The following is a 21,576-nucleotide window of genomic DNA, read 5'->3' on the forward strand; positions in this document are numbered from 1 at the left end:
GACATTATTTATATATGTATAGTTTGCTGGAGCCCCACTCTTTTAAAAATTATTATTAAATTATTGGTTAGATCACGCCTTTATATTCCAACTGTATGATAAACGTATGTATATATATAAAAATAAAAAAAAGCAGGAAATAAAAAATTATTATTATTATTATTATTTGTTAACACATGTAACTAAATAAAATAGACATTAATAATAATAATTAATAAAAACACAGCGTTGTCAGTTAATAAGGTTAACGGAGTTCCTTCTCCTCACTCACATGCATACATATAATATAGCATGTGGTTAGATGGTTTAGAAACTGGAATTTTGAGAGTTCCTTGGAGATTTTGAAATCTGGTTAGGGTTTGAAGATAGGGAAATGCCGATTACTAGGTACGAGATAAGGTCCGAGTATAGTTTAGCTGATCCGCATCTGTACACTGCCGTCGATAAGGATGATCCGGAGGCACTGCTCGAAGGGGTGGCCATGTCTGGTTTCGTCGGCCTCCTCCGCCAGCTGGGGGACCTCTCCGAGTCAGTTTTTTAAATCTGGTTTGGATGTTCTTTGTGTCTGAATTTTGCCTTTTTGTATTAAAATTTTATGCGGGGAAAAGCCAGGTTGAATGTTTGCTTGTGGGGGTTGAGATCTATGTCAAGTTATTTATGGCTATGGTTTGCAACTTCGTTTTTTCTTTTCTTTTTTGTGTTGCTGGTCCTTTTAAATTTTGTTATTTAGATTACAACCTACGGACTTTTCCCCCTGAATTTTATTCAAATCTTTTGATGTACGTGCTTGCGGGATTTTATGTTGGCAAATGCTTTGCTGGAAATATCTTCACAATAAACTACTGTGTGTGTTGTAATAATCTGGACATGCCATATTGCCATTCTTTTTATTTATTACAGATAAGAAACGCAGGTCAGGCTACCTTTGGGACCGACAATGGTTTCTCTACTATTATTTCAATGTGAATTTACCTTCTCAGTTATACTAAAGCTAGTTGTTATGTGCTTCCACATATATGAAGTCTCGCCTGCTCACATGAAACGAAGATACTTTTAGCCTTTGTGATTCCACTTCAGACTGATCCATTTTATATAACAGCCTGCAGTCCATTTAGTATTAGTGGTTGTGCATTTCCAACTTTCAATTTTTTCTTCTTTCTTTTCTTCCTTTTTCTGTTTCCTTTTTTAATGCAGATAGGAATAGGATATAGTTCTTTCATGTGTTTTGGACCTTTTTACATTAATGGTGTTATTTCTTAATGTTACATAACCCACCATCAGTCACACCAACTGATCTTCACCCCATAGTTCTCTTTGAAATATAGTGAGAAATGCCTCTGATTGTTGATATCATTGTTTTTTATTTTTCTTTGAAGGTTTGCGGCGGTGATTTTTCATGAACTACATGACAAAGTGATGGTGACTGCTACAAGAGGACACACCTTATTATCTCGAGTCCAAAAACTCGAGGATGAGTTTCCGTCCATCCAGAAGGCATTTCTCTCCCAGACTGATCATTCTTCATTAATGTACCATGCTGGTTAGGACAAACTCTTGTTCTGATTACATTCTGATTCATCCCTTGCTGGGAAACCTGGTTATGGAGGATTCTTAGTTGCTTGTCAACAACCTGATGACAATAATAATTTGGTTATGTACTTCTGAGAAAATCTAGGCTAAATGGTTGTTCATTTGACTCTTATTGTTGGGGCTTTCGCAATGATTTGCTGAATCCAATGGGCGGCCTGACTCGCAAGATCATTCTGTTTTTTAACTAATGGTTCGTTGAGGTGGGTAATCTCCAGATCTGGCCACTGGATTTCCAGCCTTATTCCGCGTGTTCCCCTCTCTGAGCTCTATGTGAGAGTGAATACGAGAATACCATCCTCCAGCTTCTAGTTCTAGAGAGTAATATGAATTTTATTTTTTATAAGGATTTTAATTTGTAAGGGACTCGGTCTTTTTTCGCGCCACGTCTTTTGCTGTAAGAGTCCTGAATATGTTTTGGATTTAAAAATTATGCTTTAAATATTGGGATGCAGGTGTTGATTGCCATCCTAATCTACAGATGGACCATAATATAGTGACCAAGGGAAATTTACCTCGTTTTATAATGGAGTCATATGAAGAATGCAGGGGTCCTCCTCGGTTATTTCTTTTAGACAAGTATGAGCTTTTGATCCTTTTAGATTGATTGACTAATGTGTCCCATCAAAATTACCATCTCATTGATATCAACCTTTAGATTTGACACTGCGGGAGCTGGGGCATGCCTGGAACGTTACACTGATCCGTCATTTTTCAAAACAGAGACTTCTTCCATTAAAATGAATGGTACAGGTATTCAGAGGGAGAAAAAGATCAGCAAAGCCAAGGTAATTCCCAAACAATTGATAGCAGCTTTTAGCACAAGCACTGCTGAATTTTAACTCGGAGTTTCAACTCCCACTAACTTCATTTGTCTTTTTAGTGGTAAAAATCCATATGTTTTGTTGTACAATATATAGCCCCCTATAATATTTCACCTACACTCAGATGAATCGAGATTCGAGAGGAAGGGCGAGGGGTCAGTATTCAGCAAAATTTTGAAATTTGATAAATAATTCTTCCAAAAAAATTTGTTTTGCTACCTCGGATTATCCTGTTCCACATCCTGGGTCAGTCCCTACACTCTGTATTTTGACCTGGACATTTTGGAAACTCGCTCTTTTTGGAAAGAATAAGAATGACAGCTTAATTTTCTTTTATTTCGAAAGACATACTCTCTTGTACATTTATACGGACACCTAAATAGTATGGTAATCATGTATGGTAGCCCTCAGTGGTAGCATCATTAGAAATCTTCCTTCGCGCCCCTGCTTCTCTTTTTCTTTAGTTCTGTCTATCAGTTCCTCCTACATCATTACACTCCTGCAGAACTGTCTATTGACTGACTAATTATTTGCATGACAAACAGAGAAAAGGAACATACTGGAGGAATGGAGTCTCCCCTGAAGTTTTACCGTCATCGCATGCAAAGTGAGACAATAGTACCTGTTGGTGCCTTTTTTATTTGCCATTGCTGCACATCACATACATCTTATTTTAATCTTAAATTTTCAGGCTTCATCAACTTTTCATGGAGGATCATGATGGAAATAGTGAAAGCAGTTCTGCAGATCGTGTGAAATTAAAAAGGAGGCTGAATGTATTACCATTCGACTTGAAAACTGGGCAGAGCTACATCGAAAAAATATTAAAAATTCCTTCTCCGGAGCATAAAGTGCTTCATGAAATCACCATGAATTCATCATCCTTGAGGACATTGCCAACAACTGATCACGATGACTCTAGTTTTGGAGTACTTCAATTTGGAATGAGCGCTGACAGAGACACTGTGGAGAGGAAAAGAAGTCCTCCATCTCCACAAAGAGAGGATATTATTCTGAAACCATCCATATACGAGCAAGATGAGGTTTCCAAATGTAAAATCTCGAAGGAAGACAATTCTTATCCTAGCATTGTAGAAGATAGTGTCACATACTCTTGTGATCGGGTAACCAGTGAAAAGGATATGGTTGTTGATGGAGAAAGTAAAGCAGATGACATCTTAATTGGTTATCTAACTGATGATTTTGCCAGTGAGATAGACAATTTCGTGGACGCACCAATAACCATTGAGTCCGAACTTGATACGGACTCTGAACTCAGAGAGAAGACCGATATCGCCTCTTATATCGACAGGCAACTATCGACTTTTGATGTAATTGCCACTGAGGAACAACACTTTCATTCTACAGATTCTCAATCTACTGGAAACTCTATGTTGTCTGACAATGAGAATCATTCATCTGGGAAAGAGATTTCTAGTTTCTCTGCTTTGTACTTTCCAAATACTTTGGCTGATAGTACAAAATATGAAGATTATGTTGCTGCCTGTACACCTGAAATTGAGATCGTCAATGCACCATTTTTCCATAAAACGGCAGATGAAGTTTGTCCTGTGGCTCACCATACAAGATCTGCAGTTTCTGATGATACGTGCACTGGTGCACTTGCTATCACCAACCACTGTCCTGACTTTATGCAGCAGACTTCTGATAGGAACCTTACAGATTTGGATTCTACATTAGAAGATTCTGATTCAGAATACATTTTGGGAGAAATTATATCTAGGGCACCTGAATTAGTTGAAAAGTTAAATATTTCAGATAAAGAAGTTAAGACAAATCCGGTCACTGATGCAGCATATTCTCCCAGCTTCTCTGATTTCATTTTGCAGTCAGAACATAGTACCCTGCTTTCCTCTTCAGGAGTTCATCTGGTACGTAAATCAATTGATGGGAATGCAACATATACTAATCTGTGTCATACCACGGATAGTCCAATTGCCGTGTCTTTCGATTTCGTGCAAGTGGATAGCCCTGATCCGGGGGACCTGTCGGAACCTGAGTGTAATGAAAAGTTGTCCCTTGCCAATAGCGAAGCAAAGAAAGAAAAACTGGCCATAGATCCAGGATGTTCTTTCAGTGTCTCTGATTCTAAAACTCAATTAAGAGATAATTCCCCAAGCTCCTCTGCCGTAAGCAATACAGTTCAGAGATCAAATAGTGAGAATGAATCATGCAATTCTACTGGTTTTTTGTTATACAATCGAACCTGTCTTCCTCCAAACAAAGATAACTTGCCACAAATGATTTCTACTGAGACTCTAGTCGTGGATGAATCAAATGATGGAGATTTAGAGTTTTCTGAAAACTATAGATTTGATTTTCCTAATTCGGCTCATGATGGACATAGTTTCATGTCAGCACTTCCAAAAGAAGAAAAATCAATTGATGAGTCGAATAATGTGACATTAAATGCTTTTGCTAATGCTTCTAATGACTTTTCATCTATCATGGAGGCTTCTCTCGGTGAAGAACTCAAGAAACCATCCCTTGGTAATGCTCAAACTGTTGACATAGAAGGGAATGGTTGTAATAGATCAGTTCGCAATCAGATTTGTTCACCAAATATAATGGCATCACATGTAAAATGCTCTCAAGATTGGCCAGAGACAGGTTTAGATACTCATGACAATTATGTTGTTAATCTTGATGAGGAGACAACAGTTAATGAAACTCTGGCAGTTGAAACTCTCAAGTCTTGTGAAGTTCTGGGGTTGAAGGCCACAGGAATCACAGATGATGCTCCCTCCCATGATTTAATGGCTCTAGAAAGTTTGTGTTCCATCCAAGAGAATTTTGTAGGGCCGCACGGAAAGACAGATATTGTTGAAAAGGGCGGAATCACCTCATGTAGGAGCTCCTATGCTCAAGAAGCAACAAATATCCCTGCATCTCCAGAACTTACACCGTTGAATGATAATAATGTCTCGTTGAGTGAACCTGATTCACAGTCTGATGTATCAGGGATTGCAATTGTGGCCTCCAGTGTGGTTTCAGTTGCTGATAATGTCGGCCAAAATGGTGTCTATTCACCTCTTGGTATCAATCAGTTGGTAGAAGATGGTATACCTTGTTTCGAGGATTCAAATCCCAATAAACTTGAAAATGGCAAGAATTTTCTCTTGGAAAGTCAGGGGAAATCTGGCTTAGTGGAGGAAGTGAGTCAAAGACATGTAACCCAATCAGATTTGGACACAGTCTTTTGTATCAGTTACAATCATCCAAAGTCTGAAGAAGCAGATACCATTGTTAATCTGGATTTCGGTTCAATAGTAAATGAACATAGCATGGATTTTGTCCATACCGCCACCACCCAGTCTTCCTCAGAGCAAATTAACTTAGATCCAGAACAAAAGTTGTGCCTACAAAGGAACCTTTTATACCACGATGTTTGTTTTCACAATATAATAGAAACAACGCCACAAGAACAAGCCAGTGTGCTACCTACCCAACTCAGTCAAGAGTTCATGGATTCTGGTGGAATGGATTTGGGGTCTTCATGTGACCAGCATATGCTAGAGCTCGATGATCATCAAGCAGTCAGTAATTCCGCTTCAAATTGTTCACTTGTTAGTTGTCCTGATCAGCCTTCAACACCGGAGCTTCCAGCACCAAGCAACTATGAAGTTGACGTTTCTAAGCATTCCAATTATCCTTTAGGTTCTATGTTTCCACCTGGTAATTGTTTTTTGGAAGTAAATTCACTCAATCTGGGAGAATTTCCTCCTTTACCACCTCTTCCTCCCATTCAGTGGAGACTGGGAAAGGTTCAACATGCATCTTCTACCATACAGGGAGAGAATCAACAAGAGGAGTTCTCTCAAGGAACCTCCACCCCTTCCGCTTCCACCTATGACATTAGTTCATTCCATGGAGAATTGAATGGATGTTTGGTTCAATTTTCTCAAGACACAATATCAAATAAGGAGAAGGTAGGGCACAATCCCTTGATTCAGGAGATTGTTGACATTTCTTCAAACACGGAAAATGAGAAGCTAGAGGTCACCATATCATCTTCGAAGATATTTGCTTTGACATATGTGGAAGATGTTCCTCAAATTTCCCCTGACATTGGATCAAGCAAAAAGGAGGTTGAGCAAAGTTCCACTAATTTGGAGTCCAATGTCTTGACGCGTGAGACAATTGATCATAAACAAAAGATAGAAAATGTAAAGCAGGAGCTTGTCGTTCCATCTTCAGCGATTGAGTTTGCATCACCGGATGCGGAGGGTGGAAATGCAATTGAGAGTCGAACAAGGAAATTGCCTCTACAGAGAAATCCTCTTATTGATACTTTTACTGCTCTTGATAAAAGCAAAGTAAGTATCTATAACTTTATTGCTCTAAAAAAACAATATTGATTCTTTGAAGTGCATATTTTCAGTTTAGATTGTTTTGCAGCTAAGAAAAGTTACCCCACGAGTTAAAGCTGAGATACAGAAAGAAGAGGAAAGAGATTCACTGTTGGAACAAATAAGGACCAAGGTGAGTGCACACTGATTGGCATGAATTTTACTATCTATTGTGTTATTTTCAGAAGATGACTCAATATCATTTCCATTCGGACAGTCCTTCAACCTGAAACCTGCACTGGCGACAAAGCCTAGCATTCGAGGTCCCAGAACTAATCTTAAAGTTGCTGCAATTTTGGAGAAAGCGAATGCAATCCGACAGGTTTGTTGTTTTCTTTGAACATGCATTTATGATGTAGTATTATGTAAATCAAATTCATATTAATGAACCTGGAGAACATCACAGGCCCAGGCTGGCAGCGATGAAGACATTGAGGATAGTTGGAGTGATTCATGAAAAGTAGTCAAGAGTTATTTTTGCCAAAGCATTTTTGCTATAGGAAACTTTCATAGCGCACGGTGAAATGGGGGGTGAACATCATACCATGGATCCTTTATCTGCTGCGACAGGCCTCTTGGTTTTTTCTTCTACCCCCCTTCATCTCTTAAATATAACCGATTCCTAGTGTTGATTTTATCCTGAAACGTGGCATAAATATTGTTTTATACATGGAAAATAGCAAAGCTTATAAATGCGCAATTATTTAATTGTGTAAATAGTCGAGGGCACACGTTCTGTATAGTTGATGCCACGGATTTGAATTGTAAAAGCTTGCGTTCTTCAGTTTTGCTCTTAGTTAGCAGCATTTTAGCTTGTCTTCATATGACACAATATGTTGAATATAAAAACTGTTGGAAACGAGTTTCCTTGGTTTAACAATGGATATGGTAAATATTAAAAATTGAAGCATGTGAATTTGAGGTTTAATGTTTCCATAAATGGTATTGAAATGGCAATACGGATCGAAAAGGAGCTGCCAGTAACTGCAATTTATCAGACATGAGCCCCCTCCCTCCGACCTCGACCTCCCCTGATATATGTGATTTTCTCACTTAAACCTGATTTGTAGTCTCCTGCAAAGTGCTTTGGAGAGTGAAATGCTGTGGTCATTTGACCCGAATATCAGCATGGATGCTGCTGTTAGCTACAGAGAACAATGAAAATTGACACATGGGGTAAACTTAAACTAAATGGACCTGTCAATCTTTACATAAATTCGGTTAAGTGTATTAAATTGGAGTCTGGTGATCAAAACTGGTTGTTGTTTGGCCATCATTCTTTACCATGTAAATCAGTATGGTATGGTACATATTTGAGGACGCAGGTGTTTTGTCCCTAGCAAGAATCAGCTATTTACAAGTCATGACTCTTCTCCACCTGGAGAGCTTGACTCCCAGTGGACTTGGCTGCCTGCCACACTTTTGGTATTTTAGCTGAAGCTCCCACAAGTCAACTTATTTCCAACATTCGGAAGCTCGTGACTGTTAGTTCTTCCCATTCCCAGGTACTCTTTTTATTTGTATAATAATTTGTATATCAGGTATTTTGGTGACCATCAATTGGGATATACTGCGAGTCTTATTCCGTTTGTTTCAATGGAGGATTGATAGGAGACCTTTTTTGTTTCTTGCTTAATAATTTGTATATCAAGTGTTTCCTGATACAACATAAAGGACCTGTATTTTGCACTCAAAAGTTGAGGAGCCTTTCATTTCCTTTTATTGTACTGTTAAATAAATGATAATATAATTATATATGTATAACGCTGGCCAATTTAAATATTGTGGCTGTTAAGTATCCAATGTCGGTCCTACTCCTATAAAGCTGTTGTGCAAGACTTATCGTTATCGTCATTTTTTATTTTATTTTATAGAACCACGTGTATTAGTTACGTATTTTGCACTTTCCTTCGAATGATACCAAAATGACATCTTATCAGAAAAGAAATATTTGGTTATATTCCACGGTCATATTCCTATGTTACATGTGATTGATGAAGTACAAAAATTTATGTGAGACGGTCTCACGGTCGTATTTGGTGAGACGGATCTCTTATTTGGGTCATCTATAAAAAATATTTTATGCTAAGAATATTATTTTTTATTGTGAATATCGGTACTGTTGACCCATCTTACAGATAAAAATTCGTGAGACCGTCTCACAAGATACCTACTCTTGATGAATTTTAAGATGGGGATTGCGAAGTTATTGGTTTGTTTGAGAAATTCACTTGACAAATGATTATATATCTTAAATAGTTAATTTTTAAATAATTGTTGTTAATTTCAAATTCATACCAAAATCAAAATCTTTCATTCCAAATGTAACATTAGCTTATATTGCGTGTTGATTGATGAGTTTGATTATGAAACATTAACTTTAGGAAATGATTTGAGGAATGAATAAATATTTAAAATTCACTATAATTACTATATATAACTTATTTAATTTGATATATAATTAATTTGAAATTAACTTGAATTTTTGTCCATCGAAACAAACCAACAATCATTTCAAATCTACCAATCTAATCACGACCTTAGTGTTTTCATGCTTACGATTGTATTTAACCTTTTTTTTAAAGTATATATTGTTCATCTAAATAAATAATTGCGACATGTTTTATGTATGTTTATAGGTCTCCTCCAGAAATTACTAAGTAAATTGTAATATTTGAATTAAAGTGTGCATGTATTGTTTACTCGAGTTGACAAGGATTCCATGTATAACATTACAAATGCTATTTCCGGTAACAAAATCCATCCATCTTGTTGAATTCAACTTCGAAATGTTGTCTAGGCCAAGTAAAATCAGTCATTAATCAATTTATTCGGTATTACTTTTATTATTTATTTTTCAAGCATATATGATATATAAGTATTAGTTTCGATTGTTATTACTTGAAAACATGTTGAACATCAACTTCCTTGGTTATTTCGTCAAACAGGACAATTCACGAACCCAAAAAGTCAAAACTCATTAATGACGTGGAGCTCATTCATGTATGTATCAGAACACCAATATATAATAGATCGAACTTGTAGTACAGTGATCTCACTCCTTACCAAATTAGTCGATTTCCCAGGTTCGATCTCTCATTCCCACGTGTGTTGTAATAAAAAAAAACACCAATATATATATATATATATATATATATATATATATATATACACGTACATATGTATGTACATATAATCAGAAAAACAGAAGAAGGAAGAAAGAGACGCGTAATGTGAATTTCATTTCTCAACTGTATTGCATTTACATTTGAACAGAGTTATATACACTCCCGTTGTAACTGATTTGATTCCTCTAGATTGTTCTTAAATAAATGGGCTTGCCATATATCCTATGGGCTTAATACAATGGGTTCTATGGATTTGTATCTTGGGCTTGAGGAGTTTCTTTAACTTGCCCCCTCAAGCTTAGTAGGGGATGAGGAACCACGCTAAGCTTGAACCGAAGTCGATGAAACATCATTGTAGATAATGGTTTAGTAAGTACGTCTGCAATTTGATCAGTCGAAGGAACATGGCGTACTGATAGTTGTTTGGCCAAAACTTTCTCACGAACGAAGTGAAGATCAAGCTCTAGGTGCTTTGTTCTTGCATGTACACTGGATTAGCAGTGAGTGCAATGGTGCTGAGATTGTCACACCATAGAATGGGTTGATCTGAGATAGCAATGTAGAGTTCAGAAAGAAGGGACTGAATCCACAACAACTCGGATGTAGCATTTGCAACACTTCTGTATTCCGCTTCAGTGCTAGATCTGGATACAATAGGTTGCTTTTTGGAGCTCCAAGAAATAGGAGAGGAGCCAGAAAAACCAGCAAAACCCAGACGTGGAGCGACGATCATCAGGGTCACTACCCCAATCGGCATCACAGAAACCATGAAGGGTAAATGCAGAGCTAGGATGTAGACGAATACCAAAACCAAGAGTGCCACTTAAGTAACGTAGAATTCGTTTGACCGCCTTCCAATGAGAATATGAGGGAGCATGCATAAACTGACAGACTTTGTTGACACTAAATGAAATGTCAGGTCTGGTAATGGTTAAATATTGAAGATCTCCTACGGTACTTCGGTAAAGAGTACTGTCGGGAAATGGATCCCCATCTTTACAAGATAACCGAAGGCCTGCAGTCATCGGAGTTGGCAAGGCTTTGGCATTGTTCATCTTGGTGCGAAGAAGCAGATCCTGCACATACTTGGTTTGAGTAAGAACTATTGATTTATCCAATGATCGACAAACCTCAATGCCTAAAAAATAATTCACATCTCCCAAATCTTTAAGGGAAAACTGACTGTTTAAGGATGAGATGAGTGATCGAACCCGAGCGTTGTCACTTCCTGTGATTAAAATGTCATCAACATATACTAAAACATAAATGACAAAATCAGCATGAGTTTGAACAAATAAGGAGGCATCAGCTTTGGATTCAACAAAACCCATAAGTGTGAGAGCATGACAGAGCCGAGCAAACCAAGCTCGCGGGGCTTGCTTGAGTCCATATATGGCTTTATTCAGTTTGCACACAAGAGAATTGTTGTTGTTCGGAGCTTCAAAACCTGGGGGTTGACGCATATACACAAGCTCAGTAAGTTTGCCATTGAGAAAAGCATTATTGACGTCAACTTGTTTAATTTTCCAACCCTTAGCAACAGCTACAGAGAGAACAAGTCGAATGGTTGTGGGTTTCACAAATGGGCTGAATGTATCTGTATAATCAAGTCCTGGGGTTTGAGAATAGCCCTTAGCGACAAGACGGGCTTTGTGTCTAGCAATGGAACCATCGGGATTAGTTTTCAGTTTGAATACCCATTTATAGCCGATGATGGGCACGTTAGAGGGTGCTGCAACAAGGGTCCATGTGTGGTTTTGCATCAAAGCTTGATATTCAGCTTCCATAGCTTTGCACCATTCAGGAAGTGTACTTGCTTCCTGGAAAGAAGAGGGTTCCCAAATACTAGAATGCAAAGATAGATTTACCTTAGGCTTAAAAATCCCGTCCTTGGAGCGAGTAACCATTGGATGCAGATTCAATATGGGAGGCATAGGAGCTGTGAGAGTAGGTGAAAGAGATGGGGAAATTGTATCACTTGATGTAGGGACTGACTGAGATTGAGGAGAAGTAGAGGATGATATAGGAGGTGTATCATCTGATTGTGGAGGATAAGAAGGAGCTGTGGTGTGGATGGGTGAAGGCAAAGAATGTGAAGGAAAAACAGATGTAGATGCAGGGACTTTGGGCAAGTAAAAGGAAGATTGAGGTGTGACTGTGGGACTAGACACAACATGGGACTTGGAGAAGGGAAAGCTTTGCTCATGAAACTTAACATGTCTAGAAATGAAGACTCGTCCAGTAGCACTAATGCATTTGTAACCCTTGTGTTTGTCACTGTAACCAATGAATGTACATGGGGTTGAGCGGAAGTCAAGTTTGTGAATATTATAATCATGGAGACATGGGAAACAAAGACATCCGAACGTTTTGAGATGGGAATAATCTGGTGGCTTTTTGATCAAATATTGGATGGGGATTTGTCCTTGAAGAGCTACAGTAGGTAATCTATTTATAAGATAGACTGCTGTGGAGAAAGCATCATCCCAAAATGATAAAGGCATTGATGCATGAGCTAAAAGAGAAAGTCCAGTGTCAACAATGTACCTATGTTTTCGTTCAACAACCCCGTTTTGTTTCGAAGTGTAAGGGCAAGAGAGACGATGCTTTATTCCATTTGTTTGAAGGAATGAGCTCATAGCTTGAAATTCCCCACCCCAATCAGACTGAAAGGCTTTGATTTTTCTGTTTAGTTGAAGTTCAACATGAGTTTTGAAGTGTGCAAATACTTGAACAACTTCTGATTTTAACTTAAGAAAGTAGATCCATGTAAAACGGCTAAAGTCATCAACAAAGCTTATGTAATACTTGAACCCATTTCGAGAAGGGGTATGGGCAGGGCCCCAAACATCTGCAAAAATAAGTTCAAGTGGTTCGGTGAACTGTGTTTGAGAAGAGGGAAACGGGAGTTTATGATTTTTTCCAAGTTCACAAGCTTCGCATGAATGCATACGTTCATTTCTTGGAAAGCGAAAATTACAATTTGATAGAATTTGCTTAACAGTAGAAAGGAGAGGATGACCTAATCTATAGTGCCACTGATCTAGAACACTTGATGATGCCTTAATTGAATGCTGATGTGAAGAAGGAGGACTGGAGTTCTTGTCAGAAAGAGTACTGTGAAGACATGTAGGTTGGGATGCAGCAGTAGAATGAAGTGGCCCAAGGTTGAACCTGTATAAGCCTTCATGTAAAATTCCTCGGAGAAGAACAACTCGCGTGGCTAGATCCTTCATAAGGCAATAAGAAGGATAAAACTCAAACATGACATTATTATCACGGGTAAATTGATGAACACTTAAAAGATTTTTTGTTATTTGAGGAACATGAAGTAGGTTTTTCAAACGGAAAGGACGAGAAAATGAAGATGAACCAAATGTAGATTCACCAATATGTGAGATAAACAGACCTGCACCATTCCCCATATGAACCTTACCACCGCCAGTGTACTCGGACCCAAGTGTGAGATTACCAAGATCATTCGTAACATGGTGAGATGCTCCGAAATCTGGAAACCACCACTCATCCCCTGCAGATTCAGAATTGGTAGTTGCAATAGCTGCTAATGGATAGGAAGGCTGAGGAGATCGATATTGACCTTGTTGTGGTGGTCGAGAAGGACCCGATGAGGGGAAACGAACGGAACTTGGAGGTTTGGCAGTGTACTCGGCATCAAATCTGTAGTAACATATTCCAGCCACATGACCTGTGACTCCACAAATTTGACAAACAGGTCTGCCATTGTTGTTGTTCCAAAAACGCTTGCCTCCCCGAGTATTTCTGCCACGACCGCGGCCTCGAGGGAAGGAGCCTTTTGATGAAAAGGAATCAGGAGAGGGGCTTCGTGATGAAAAGAAATCATCAGTCTTCTTAGTATGAGCAAACGAAGCTGCATTAACTGAGTGAGGCAACGTTTCATTGTTAGCGTTATGAGACTCCAGGCGACCTTCATGAGCTAACAGCAGAGCATTCACCTCTGATAATGCTAGAGTATCAATTCTTGAAGTAATGTGAACGACAACAGAGTCGTATTCCAATCCAATTCCACCAAGAACATATAAAATTTGATCATCCTCACTGATTGAGTGACCACAAGCAGCTAAAATATCCATAATGTTTTTCATTTTGCTTAAGTAATCTTTCATATTCTGATTTCCTTTCTTCATGGTTTGTAGTTGTAGCTTGTATTGCATCACCTTAGCTTTTGATCTTGAGGCAAATAATGTTGATACCCGAAGCCAAAGTTGAGAGGATGTATCGCACCCGATCATTTGGCTTTGGACAGATTCAGTCATGGAAGATAATAGAAAGGAAAATAGAAGTTGATCCTGTCTACTCCAGGTAATGAACTGGGGATTGACGTCGTCGGCAGTATTCTCATTAGGAACCAATTTAGGAGGGACATGAGGGTGCTCGAGTATGAAATTTTCTAACCCCAACCCACGAATTCCAGCAACAACCTGGAGATTCCATAGAAGAAAATTCTCATCACTAAGCTTAACTGAATTTATCTGGTTAGCTGGATTCACGAGTAGGAAGCTTGTATTGGTTGATGGATTTACAGAGGTGTGAGTTGAAACTCCACTGCCGGAGATGGCGTCAGCCATGGATATGGCTCTGATACCAAATCAGAAAAACAGAAGAAGGAAGAAAGAGACGCGTAATGTGAATTTCATTTCTCAACTGTATTGCATTTACATTTGAACAGAGTTATATACACTCCCGTTGTAATTGATTTGATTCCTCTGGATTGTTCTTAAATAAATGGGCTTGCCATATATCCTATGGGCTTAATACAATGAGTTCTATGGATTTGTATCTTGGGCTTGAGGAGTTTCTTTAACTCATATAACGAGCATGCACGTCAACATGAAAAATGGAGGAATCATCTCCTACAGCCTATATACTATAATACTATATTAAATAAATAATAAATAAATAAATATAGACGTGTAGTGTGAGATTGGGTGGGATGCATTCGTGAACTCGTCCGTAGGGGATCACAACTCTTGTCTGAGTCAGCCGCCAAGAGCCGGTCAAATCCACAAAATTTGACCAAACTTTCCACGGTCAGATTTAAATGTAAGCTTCTAAGAAACTCCGTTTAGTACAATCTATTCGTATTTATATCCACCTTCTACTTTGCATCAAAAGATCTTTGATCCATTCAATATCCACAACTTATATGGCTTCTTCTGGAGGCAGCTTGAATACCTGTCATCACCGAAGCTTCTCCAATCAATACTTCACTTCTGATCTTCTTGCTGCTGAATCGGCATCGGCCATGAATCAAGAGAAATCTCCATTCAACTGGGTCAATTCAGATCACCAAAAAAGCTTAGAAATCCCAAAGTACAAGTCGTTTCCGCCATCTTCGTTGCCTGTATCCCCACCACCTGTTTCTCCTTCTTCTTATCTTTCCATTCCTCATAGTTTGAGCCCTTCTGTACTGCTTGATTCTCCTGTTCTTTTTTCTTCTGCTAATGTAAGTTTGTTTCTTCAAGATTCATTTCTCATCTCTCTTCCTTGTATGTATTACAGATGTTATGTTTATTTACGATAATGATTTGTTTGTTCAGGTTCTTCCTTCTCCAACTACCGGGGCTTTTACTGCTAAGCTGGATCAGGAGGACACAAAGTTCTCTGATTTCTCTTTCCATTCCCTAACAAGGCCTTCTCATGATTCTACATCATCCATTTTTCCCTCTTCAAATTCAACGGTATATTTACGTTCTTTAATTTAATCATGGATATTTTCTTTTCTTTTTTTGAAAAAAAACCATGTATGTACAGAATGATAGGCTGTATTGTATGCTTTGCCAAGTTGCCGTTGCCGATGAAGTTAGAAATTGAGTGGTTTTGTATGTTATAAAATTAATTATATCAAATCCAACTTTGTCAGGTTTGCACAAGGGACTGATCTCTTGCAATTTCTTGGTAAATTCTTGTGAAATTGCATCAAGGATTAGATTAACCTATGTATATGCAATTTGAAATGTCAAAGCAATAGTTAAATATATAGTTAGAGCTTGTATATATATTTAATAATACTGCTGACAAGTCAACAAACATTATCTAACAGGATTCATTCAGAAGACAACAGCAAGAAAAGGGAACGTTTCATTTACCTGACAAGCAACCTGAATTTGCAACAAGAAAGTCTGCACTAAAATCAGAACCATCCCAAATGCATAGTTTCAGTTCTCAAGAAATTTCCACAGTTCAAACCAGCTTGGAGAATACATCTGCCCCACAACCTGATCAATCAATCCTATATGCTCAACCATCTCAATATGTTAGGGAGCAAAAAAGATCCGACGATGGTTACAACTGGAGGAAGTATGGACAAAAACAAGTCAAGGGAAGCGAAAATCCTCGTAGTTACTACAAGTGCACATTTCCAAACTGTCCCACGAAGAAGAAGGTGGAGAGGAATTTGGAAGGACATATTACTGAAATAGTGTACAAAGGGACTCACAATCATTCGAAGCCTCAATCTACTAGGAGATCATCTTCTAATTCGGTTCAGAATCTTACATACAATAATTTTGGAATCCATAATCAATCAAACTCGTTTCTTGAGAATGGTCAGATGGAATCTGTGGCAACCCCACCAGAGAATTCATCTGCTTCTTTTGGAGATGATGATTTTGAACAGGGATCTTCACTTAGTAACTCGAAAGATGACGATGAAAATGAACCAGAGGCCAAGAGATGGTGAGTGGGTTTAGCACCAAATTTCTATATTTAGATGATGTATCAAATAAATAGCATGAATTAAAATCTTACAGGATGTTAATTTTATTTTTCAGGAAAGGGGAAAATGAGAATGAGGGGGTATCAGCTGCTGGTAGTAGAACCGTTCGAGAGCCAAGAATCGTTGTTCAAACGAAAAGTGATATCGACATTCTCGACGATGGTTATAGATGGAGGAAGTATGGACAGAAAGTGGTTAAGGGCAACCCAAATCCTAGGTAAATTTCTGGCTTTGTCTAAGTCGGCCGAGCAAATTGAGACAAATATATACGTATCTCAGATGTTTTATCTGCTCGTTTCTTGTGCAAGAAAATAAACCTTCATGACTGCTATTCTCACATTCCTGCAGGAGCTACTACAAATGCACATACAACGGTTGTCCGGTCAGGAAACATGTAGAGCGAGCATCCCACGATTTAAGGGCAGTGGTCACTACATACGAAGGGAAGCACAACCATGATGTTCCCGCAGCACGCGGTAGTGGCAGCTACACTATGAGCAGACCACCACCAACCGCCACTAACAATGCCCCAACAGCAATAAGACCCTCTGCAACCGGAAACCACTCTAACGGGACAAGCTACCCAAACCCAACGAGAATGCAAACAATGCAACACCAAACACCATACACACTTCAAATGCTGCACGACACCGATAGTTTTGGATTCTCTGGTTTTGGAAACTCTACGGGTGCCTATGCCAATCATATGCAACAGACAGAGAATTCCCAGTTGATAACCAAGGAAGAACCTAGAGATGACTCATTTTTTGACTCATTTCTCAACTGAAGCATTGCTGCTTGGAAGGTTAATCCCTGTGGCATGCAAATCTTTTTGAAGCATCTGTTGTGGGACAGTTATTTGTGATGGTATCAAGATATTTAATTTTATGTTGTATATGTATATCTTATAACAGCATTAAGGGGAATTTTTTTCATTTGTATCAAGTCCGTTTAAGCTTAGAATAGTATCCTGATAGTTGCAGCACTCGAAGAAAAGTAGAAAAAACAAAAATATGGTATAGAGCTTAATATTTTCAATTTTTGGTTTGTTTTTCTGCCGCTAAATATTCAATAAACTGACCCCTCTGCATTCCAAACGCTGTGTTCTCCTTCATTCTGAATACCATGCTGATGCAATGTCAACGATGCTGATGCAATGTCAATGATATGATTGAGATTTAGGTGTTTCTTGAATCTTGGGTACCCCTGGCCCTGCATGATAAGTTAATTAGTGCATATATATATGATTTAAGTTCCGTTTTCTGGTGTGTTTGAGATACAGCCAGCCCATGCATGTTCCAGAGACCATTCTAATTACCATATTCAGCCAAATTTAAAGAATGAAAGAAGGATTATACGTATTTTTATATATATGTTGATGAAGTCGTGTGGCTCCAGCGTCGAGTGAAATTTCCGAGAATTGTATTAGTACTGAGAGGACATGCTATGGGCTTGTGTTTGTTTTCAACCGGGAAGTCTTTGAATGGAGTGATGAAATGCTGTATTTTGATAGTTCTGGTGTGTTAAAATAGACAGGGCAACGAAGTACTTGTATCTCAATGACAAAAAAACAATGGACATTTTAAGAAATATTCGTAATTTTGAACTTTTGTTTGGGATTTCTGTCGTTTTAAATGTAGTTAGATTTTAGTTTTAGTCGTATTTTCTTCTGTTCGATTTTTTTTTTTGCGATTTTGATCTTTTAATGTATTTAGATTTTAGTTTTAGTGGTATTTCTTTTGTTCCATCGAACTGTACCCCAAAGATTTTAGTTTTAGTCTTAATTCTTTTGTCTGAGCTATATTGCAATTCAAATTTCACAAGGTCCAATTCTCCTTTTACATCCAATCATTTACCAAATAACTATGTAATTTATCCTATCTATGATTTTTTTTTCTTCTTTGGACCAAATCCTGTCTATGGTTTTCGCTTTCAAGATTTAACTTGGGCATAGAATAAAAATATCTGGAAAACAACAAAAAGTTGAAACTCGTATCAATACCCACAAACAGCGTGCCAGATTTATGGTTTGGTCTATGATTGTTACTTCTGGTACATTTTACATAAGATATTATCTAAATTCAAAACAAAAAGCATCGACGTTTCTCACTGTGTAACATTGAAGGAGCCAAGATTTATATGCTTTTAACATTTTTTATTGTGTTTCATCTTTTTTAGGGCAACTTTCTCTTTATCCATACCATCAAGATTAGTTTGGTAAAAGAACATAGCACCCATACCTACCATGAATTTCCAACTCTCCACACACAGATAGTAGTCAGTATCATTGTCAATCTCCGACTTTTCCTCTTCCATAAATAAAGTAGAGTGGAAACGGGCATAGCCATAGGGCCCTTAGGCGTGCATGTTTTCAGAAGTTTTCAGAGCAGCGCAAGCAAAAACAAAGAGAAAAAGTCAAGCAGAAACTGACTCCAAACTATTTGTAATTTGTGGACACAACAAACACCATGCGTACCTTTTCTGCAAAAGTGGACTAAACCCACATGCACAATACAACCAAAAAATCAAACCATTGAGTCCCCACCAACGCACCAATCATTCCGAGTTTATTATTTTGCTTATACCATGCCATTATTACATAAAACGATTGATCAAATACTTCATATGACTTGGTGGTGGATATATTAACACTTGACCATGTATCTGTACGCAGCCACCTTCCGCTTTCGGGAGGCGGAGTTATCCACGGAGAGCACCAATTTTCCAGCTTCTGCGGCGGCGAATGAGTTGTGAATTGCCTCCTCCGTGGCGCGGAGCCGCCGTTGCTTCTCCACGGCAATGCTGTACCTACCTTGTGCATTTGGTTGGAATTCAGCGCTGTAATCTATTTCCCATCCTCCAACCACTATGTCCCATATAATCGCTGCCCCTCCCTAATAAGCAGTAAACAACACATAGTATACAGACGTAAATATACAGCTACTCAGAGACAGACAAACCAATTAAAAAACACCAAATTTATTATACACGACAAAATCACACGATCGACCTCTATGCCTTCTATTTCAATGTTGACTTTCTCCCCAGCTTTGACCGTGAACTCTGATGCTGCTGTTTCTGAATCCTTGAACTCATCGTTGGGTCGACTCAGTCCGCCATATTGAACCGGAACATCGTCCGGCCTAATAAATCTGCACGTTATCGTCATAACATGCTCAGTTCTACATTATAAAAAGGCCGACATGATCTTTGTGATTCATTTCGGATATGAGTCTAAAATACGAAAGCAGGGTTACTTGTAGAGAGTCTCGGCAACATTTCCTTCCTTGGCAATCACAAATTTAGTCTTGCTTCTTTGAGTCAGAAATGGGCTAAACATTGAGTACAGCAAACTGAAGTACCACGGCACATTTATGAATATCTGCACCAAAAAAATCAAATTTTTTTACACAAGATACGTGCTTTCAACATCGATGAAGGGTTCGGATCAAAATTATGCAAGTTCATCTGATAATCAGAAAATCCCACAAACCACAACCCGCGATTTGAACTCACAAAAATTTCAGGAAAGAAATACCTTTCTGGCTACCATTTCAGGGTAATTGTCTTGGAACAAAGAGAGAATGTGATTAGAAACTACCCTGAGCTCTCTTTTAGGCATATCTTTAAGATCAGTGACCTGGATGATAGAATTCACCCCACCAGGCTTGAAATTCAAAAGCTTGATCCCTCTCTCGAGAATCTGAACCCTCCACCTCAAGAAATTCTTCAGCTTCTCGTCATCTCCAAAAATCTTATCGTACATTTCCTTATCTTTGAAGATACCATAGGCATTGTAACAAGCCGGATGCCCTTCCCTATCATATCCATGCATGAAAGCCACAACACCTTCCAGCTCTTTGAACGATCCCAAGTCCTCCTCCAAAATGCCGTCGGCTCCGAAATCCTTTCTCCAATCCAAGCACTTGAGCAGCATGGTGAGGGCATCCTGAACCCTGAAATCCCTCGCTCGGAGGAATTTAAGCAGGATGACGTCAGTCTTCTCGTCTTCGGACCCGAGCAACGGGACGCCCCACATGGAATCAGGGCCGTGAGATGCCATGAGCTGGTCCTTGAGCTCCCGGAGAGCCTTTCTTTCGGAGTGCTTGAGGTGGGTTATGAAGTATGTGTCTTCCTTGAAAGATGGAGTTCGAAATGAGGTAGCCTCGATCAATGAACCGACAATGCTTTTGTTGAAGGGTTTTGGGGAGGATTCAGGAGTCAGACGCTGGCTAGCTTCCATTTTCGAGTTGTGGGAGTGTTGAAGAGTGATCACAGATTCACAGCAAAAGAAAAAGAAGAGCGAAGATCGAATTTAGCAACACGCGACGGACGTGGGGGCTTGTGCCTCTGCTTTGTCAGACTGGCCTCCTAAATTTGATATTGTGTATATTTTTACAATTTTGCTTCGTATGCAGTAATTTATTCTCTCTCTTTTTTTTTTTTCTAAATAAGTAATGTGACGTGTTGTGTTAATAAGTTTTTTTTTTTAATATGTAAATTGTGTCTCTGTATTAACTTAACCTTTAATTGATTTGATGAAGACTTATAATAAATTATAGTTATATTCTTATTATATAATTTTATTGTTTAATTTTTAAAATTGTTTTAAAATAATATTTTTTAAAATCGTCAATCATATCTTAAGCTTAATCGTTATTTTTAATTTTTTAAAATAATTTATTATTCTTAATAAAAATATGAAAAATCATTAATTTGAATATTATCATGTTTAGATAAATATTTCCACGCTATAAATACACAATACATTCAAATGACCAGTAATATGTAATACATAACTTAATAAAAATGTTTTTATATATTATTTATTAAATTTAAATTCTTTTTAACAATCAACTGTGTTGATTTTTTTTATTATTATTTATGATTCTTTCTTTTACTGACTAGTT

General features: G+C 38.2%; 3 protein-coding genes across 6 annotated transcripts; 2 read left to right on the forward strand and 1 right to left on the reverse strand.

The window, feature by feature from the left end:
• Positions 1–263: 263 nt before the first annotated feature.
• Positions 264–8,530, forward strand: LOC142551757 (protein SCAR2-like). 4 transcript variants are annotated; one of them, XM_075661143.1, is made up of 10 exons: positions 264–528; positions 1,377–1,540; positions 2,043–2,166; positions 2,246–2,375; positions 2,957–3,018; positions 3,103–6,322; positions 6,356–6,748; positions 6,831–6,914; positions 6,999–7,103; positions 7,188–8,530. In XM_075661143.1, the coding sequence occupies exons 1-10, from the start codon at positions 374–376 to the stop codon at positions 7,236–7,238; spliced, it is 4,488 nt and encodes a 1,495-aa protein (XP_075517258.1). In that variant the 5' UTR covers positions 264–373; the 3' UTR covers positions 7,239–8,530. The 4 variants fall into 4 exon arrangements, with proteins under 4 accessions (XP_075517258.1, XP_075517257.1, XP_075517259.1 ...); XM_075661142.1 differs by having other exon boundaries at positions 265–528; positions 3,103–6,748; XM_075661144.1 differs by having other exon boundaries at positions 417–546; positions 3,103–6,748.
• A 6,517-nt stretch (positions 8,531–15,047) lies between these two features.
• LOC142551759 (putative WRKY transcription factor 33) lies at positions 15,048–17,707 on the forward strand. The gene is made up of 5 exons (XM_075661146.1): positions 15,048–15,394; positions 15,489–15,629; positions 15,992–16,626; positions 16,722–16,883; positions 17,015–17,707. Exons 1-5 carry the CDS (start codon positions 15,095–15,097, stop codon positions 17,451–17,453), a joined length of 1,677 nt encoding a protein of 558 aa, XP_075517261.1. The 5' UTR covers positions 15,048–15,094; the 3' UTR covers positions 17,454–17,707.
• A 1,324-nt stretch (positions 17,708–19,031) lies between these two features.
• On the reverse strand, positions 19,032–21,063 carry LOC142551762 (patellin-6-like). The gene is made up of 4 exons (XM_075661149.1): positions 20,205–21,063; positions 19,924–20,048; positions 19,677–19,818; positions 19,032–19,560 (listed from the first exon to the last, which is right to left on the reverse strand). Exons 1-4 carry the CDS (start codon positions 20,907–20,909, stop codon positions 19,312–19,314), a joined length of 1,221 nt encoding a protein of 406 aa, XP_075517264.1. The 5' UTR covers positions 20,910–21,063; the 3' UTR covers positions 19,032–19,311.
• Positions 21,064–21,576: the final 513 nt, after the last annotated feature.

The sequence above is a fragment of the Primulina tabacum genome, chromosome 7, assembly GCF_025594145.1.
Source record: "Primulina tabacum isolate GXHZ01 chromosome 7, ASM2559414v2, whole genome shotgun sequence".
Lineage (NCBI taxonomy): Eukaryota > Viridiplantae > Streptophyta > Magnoliopsida > Lamiales > Gesneriaceae > Primulina > Primulina tabacum.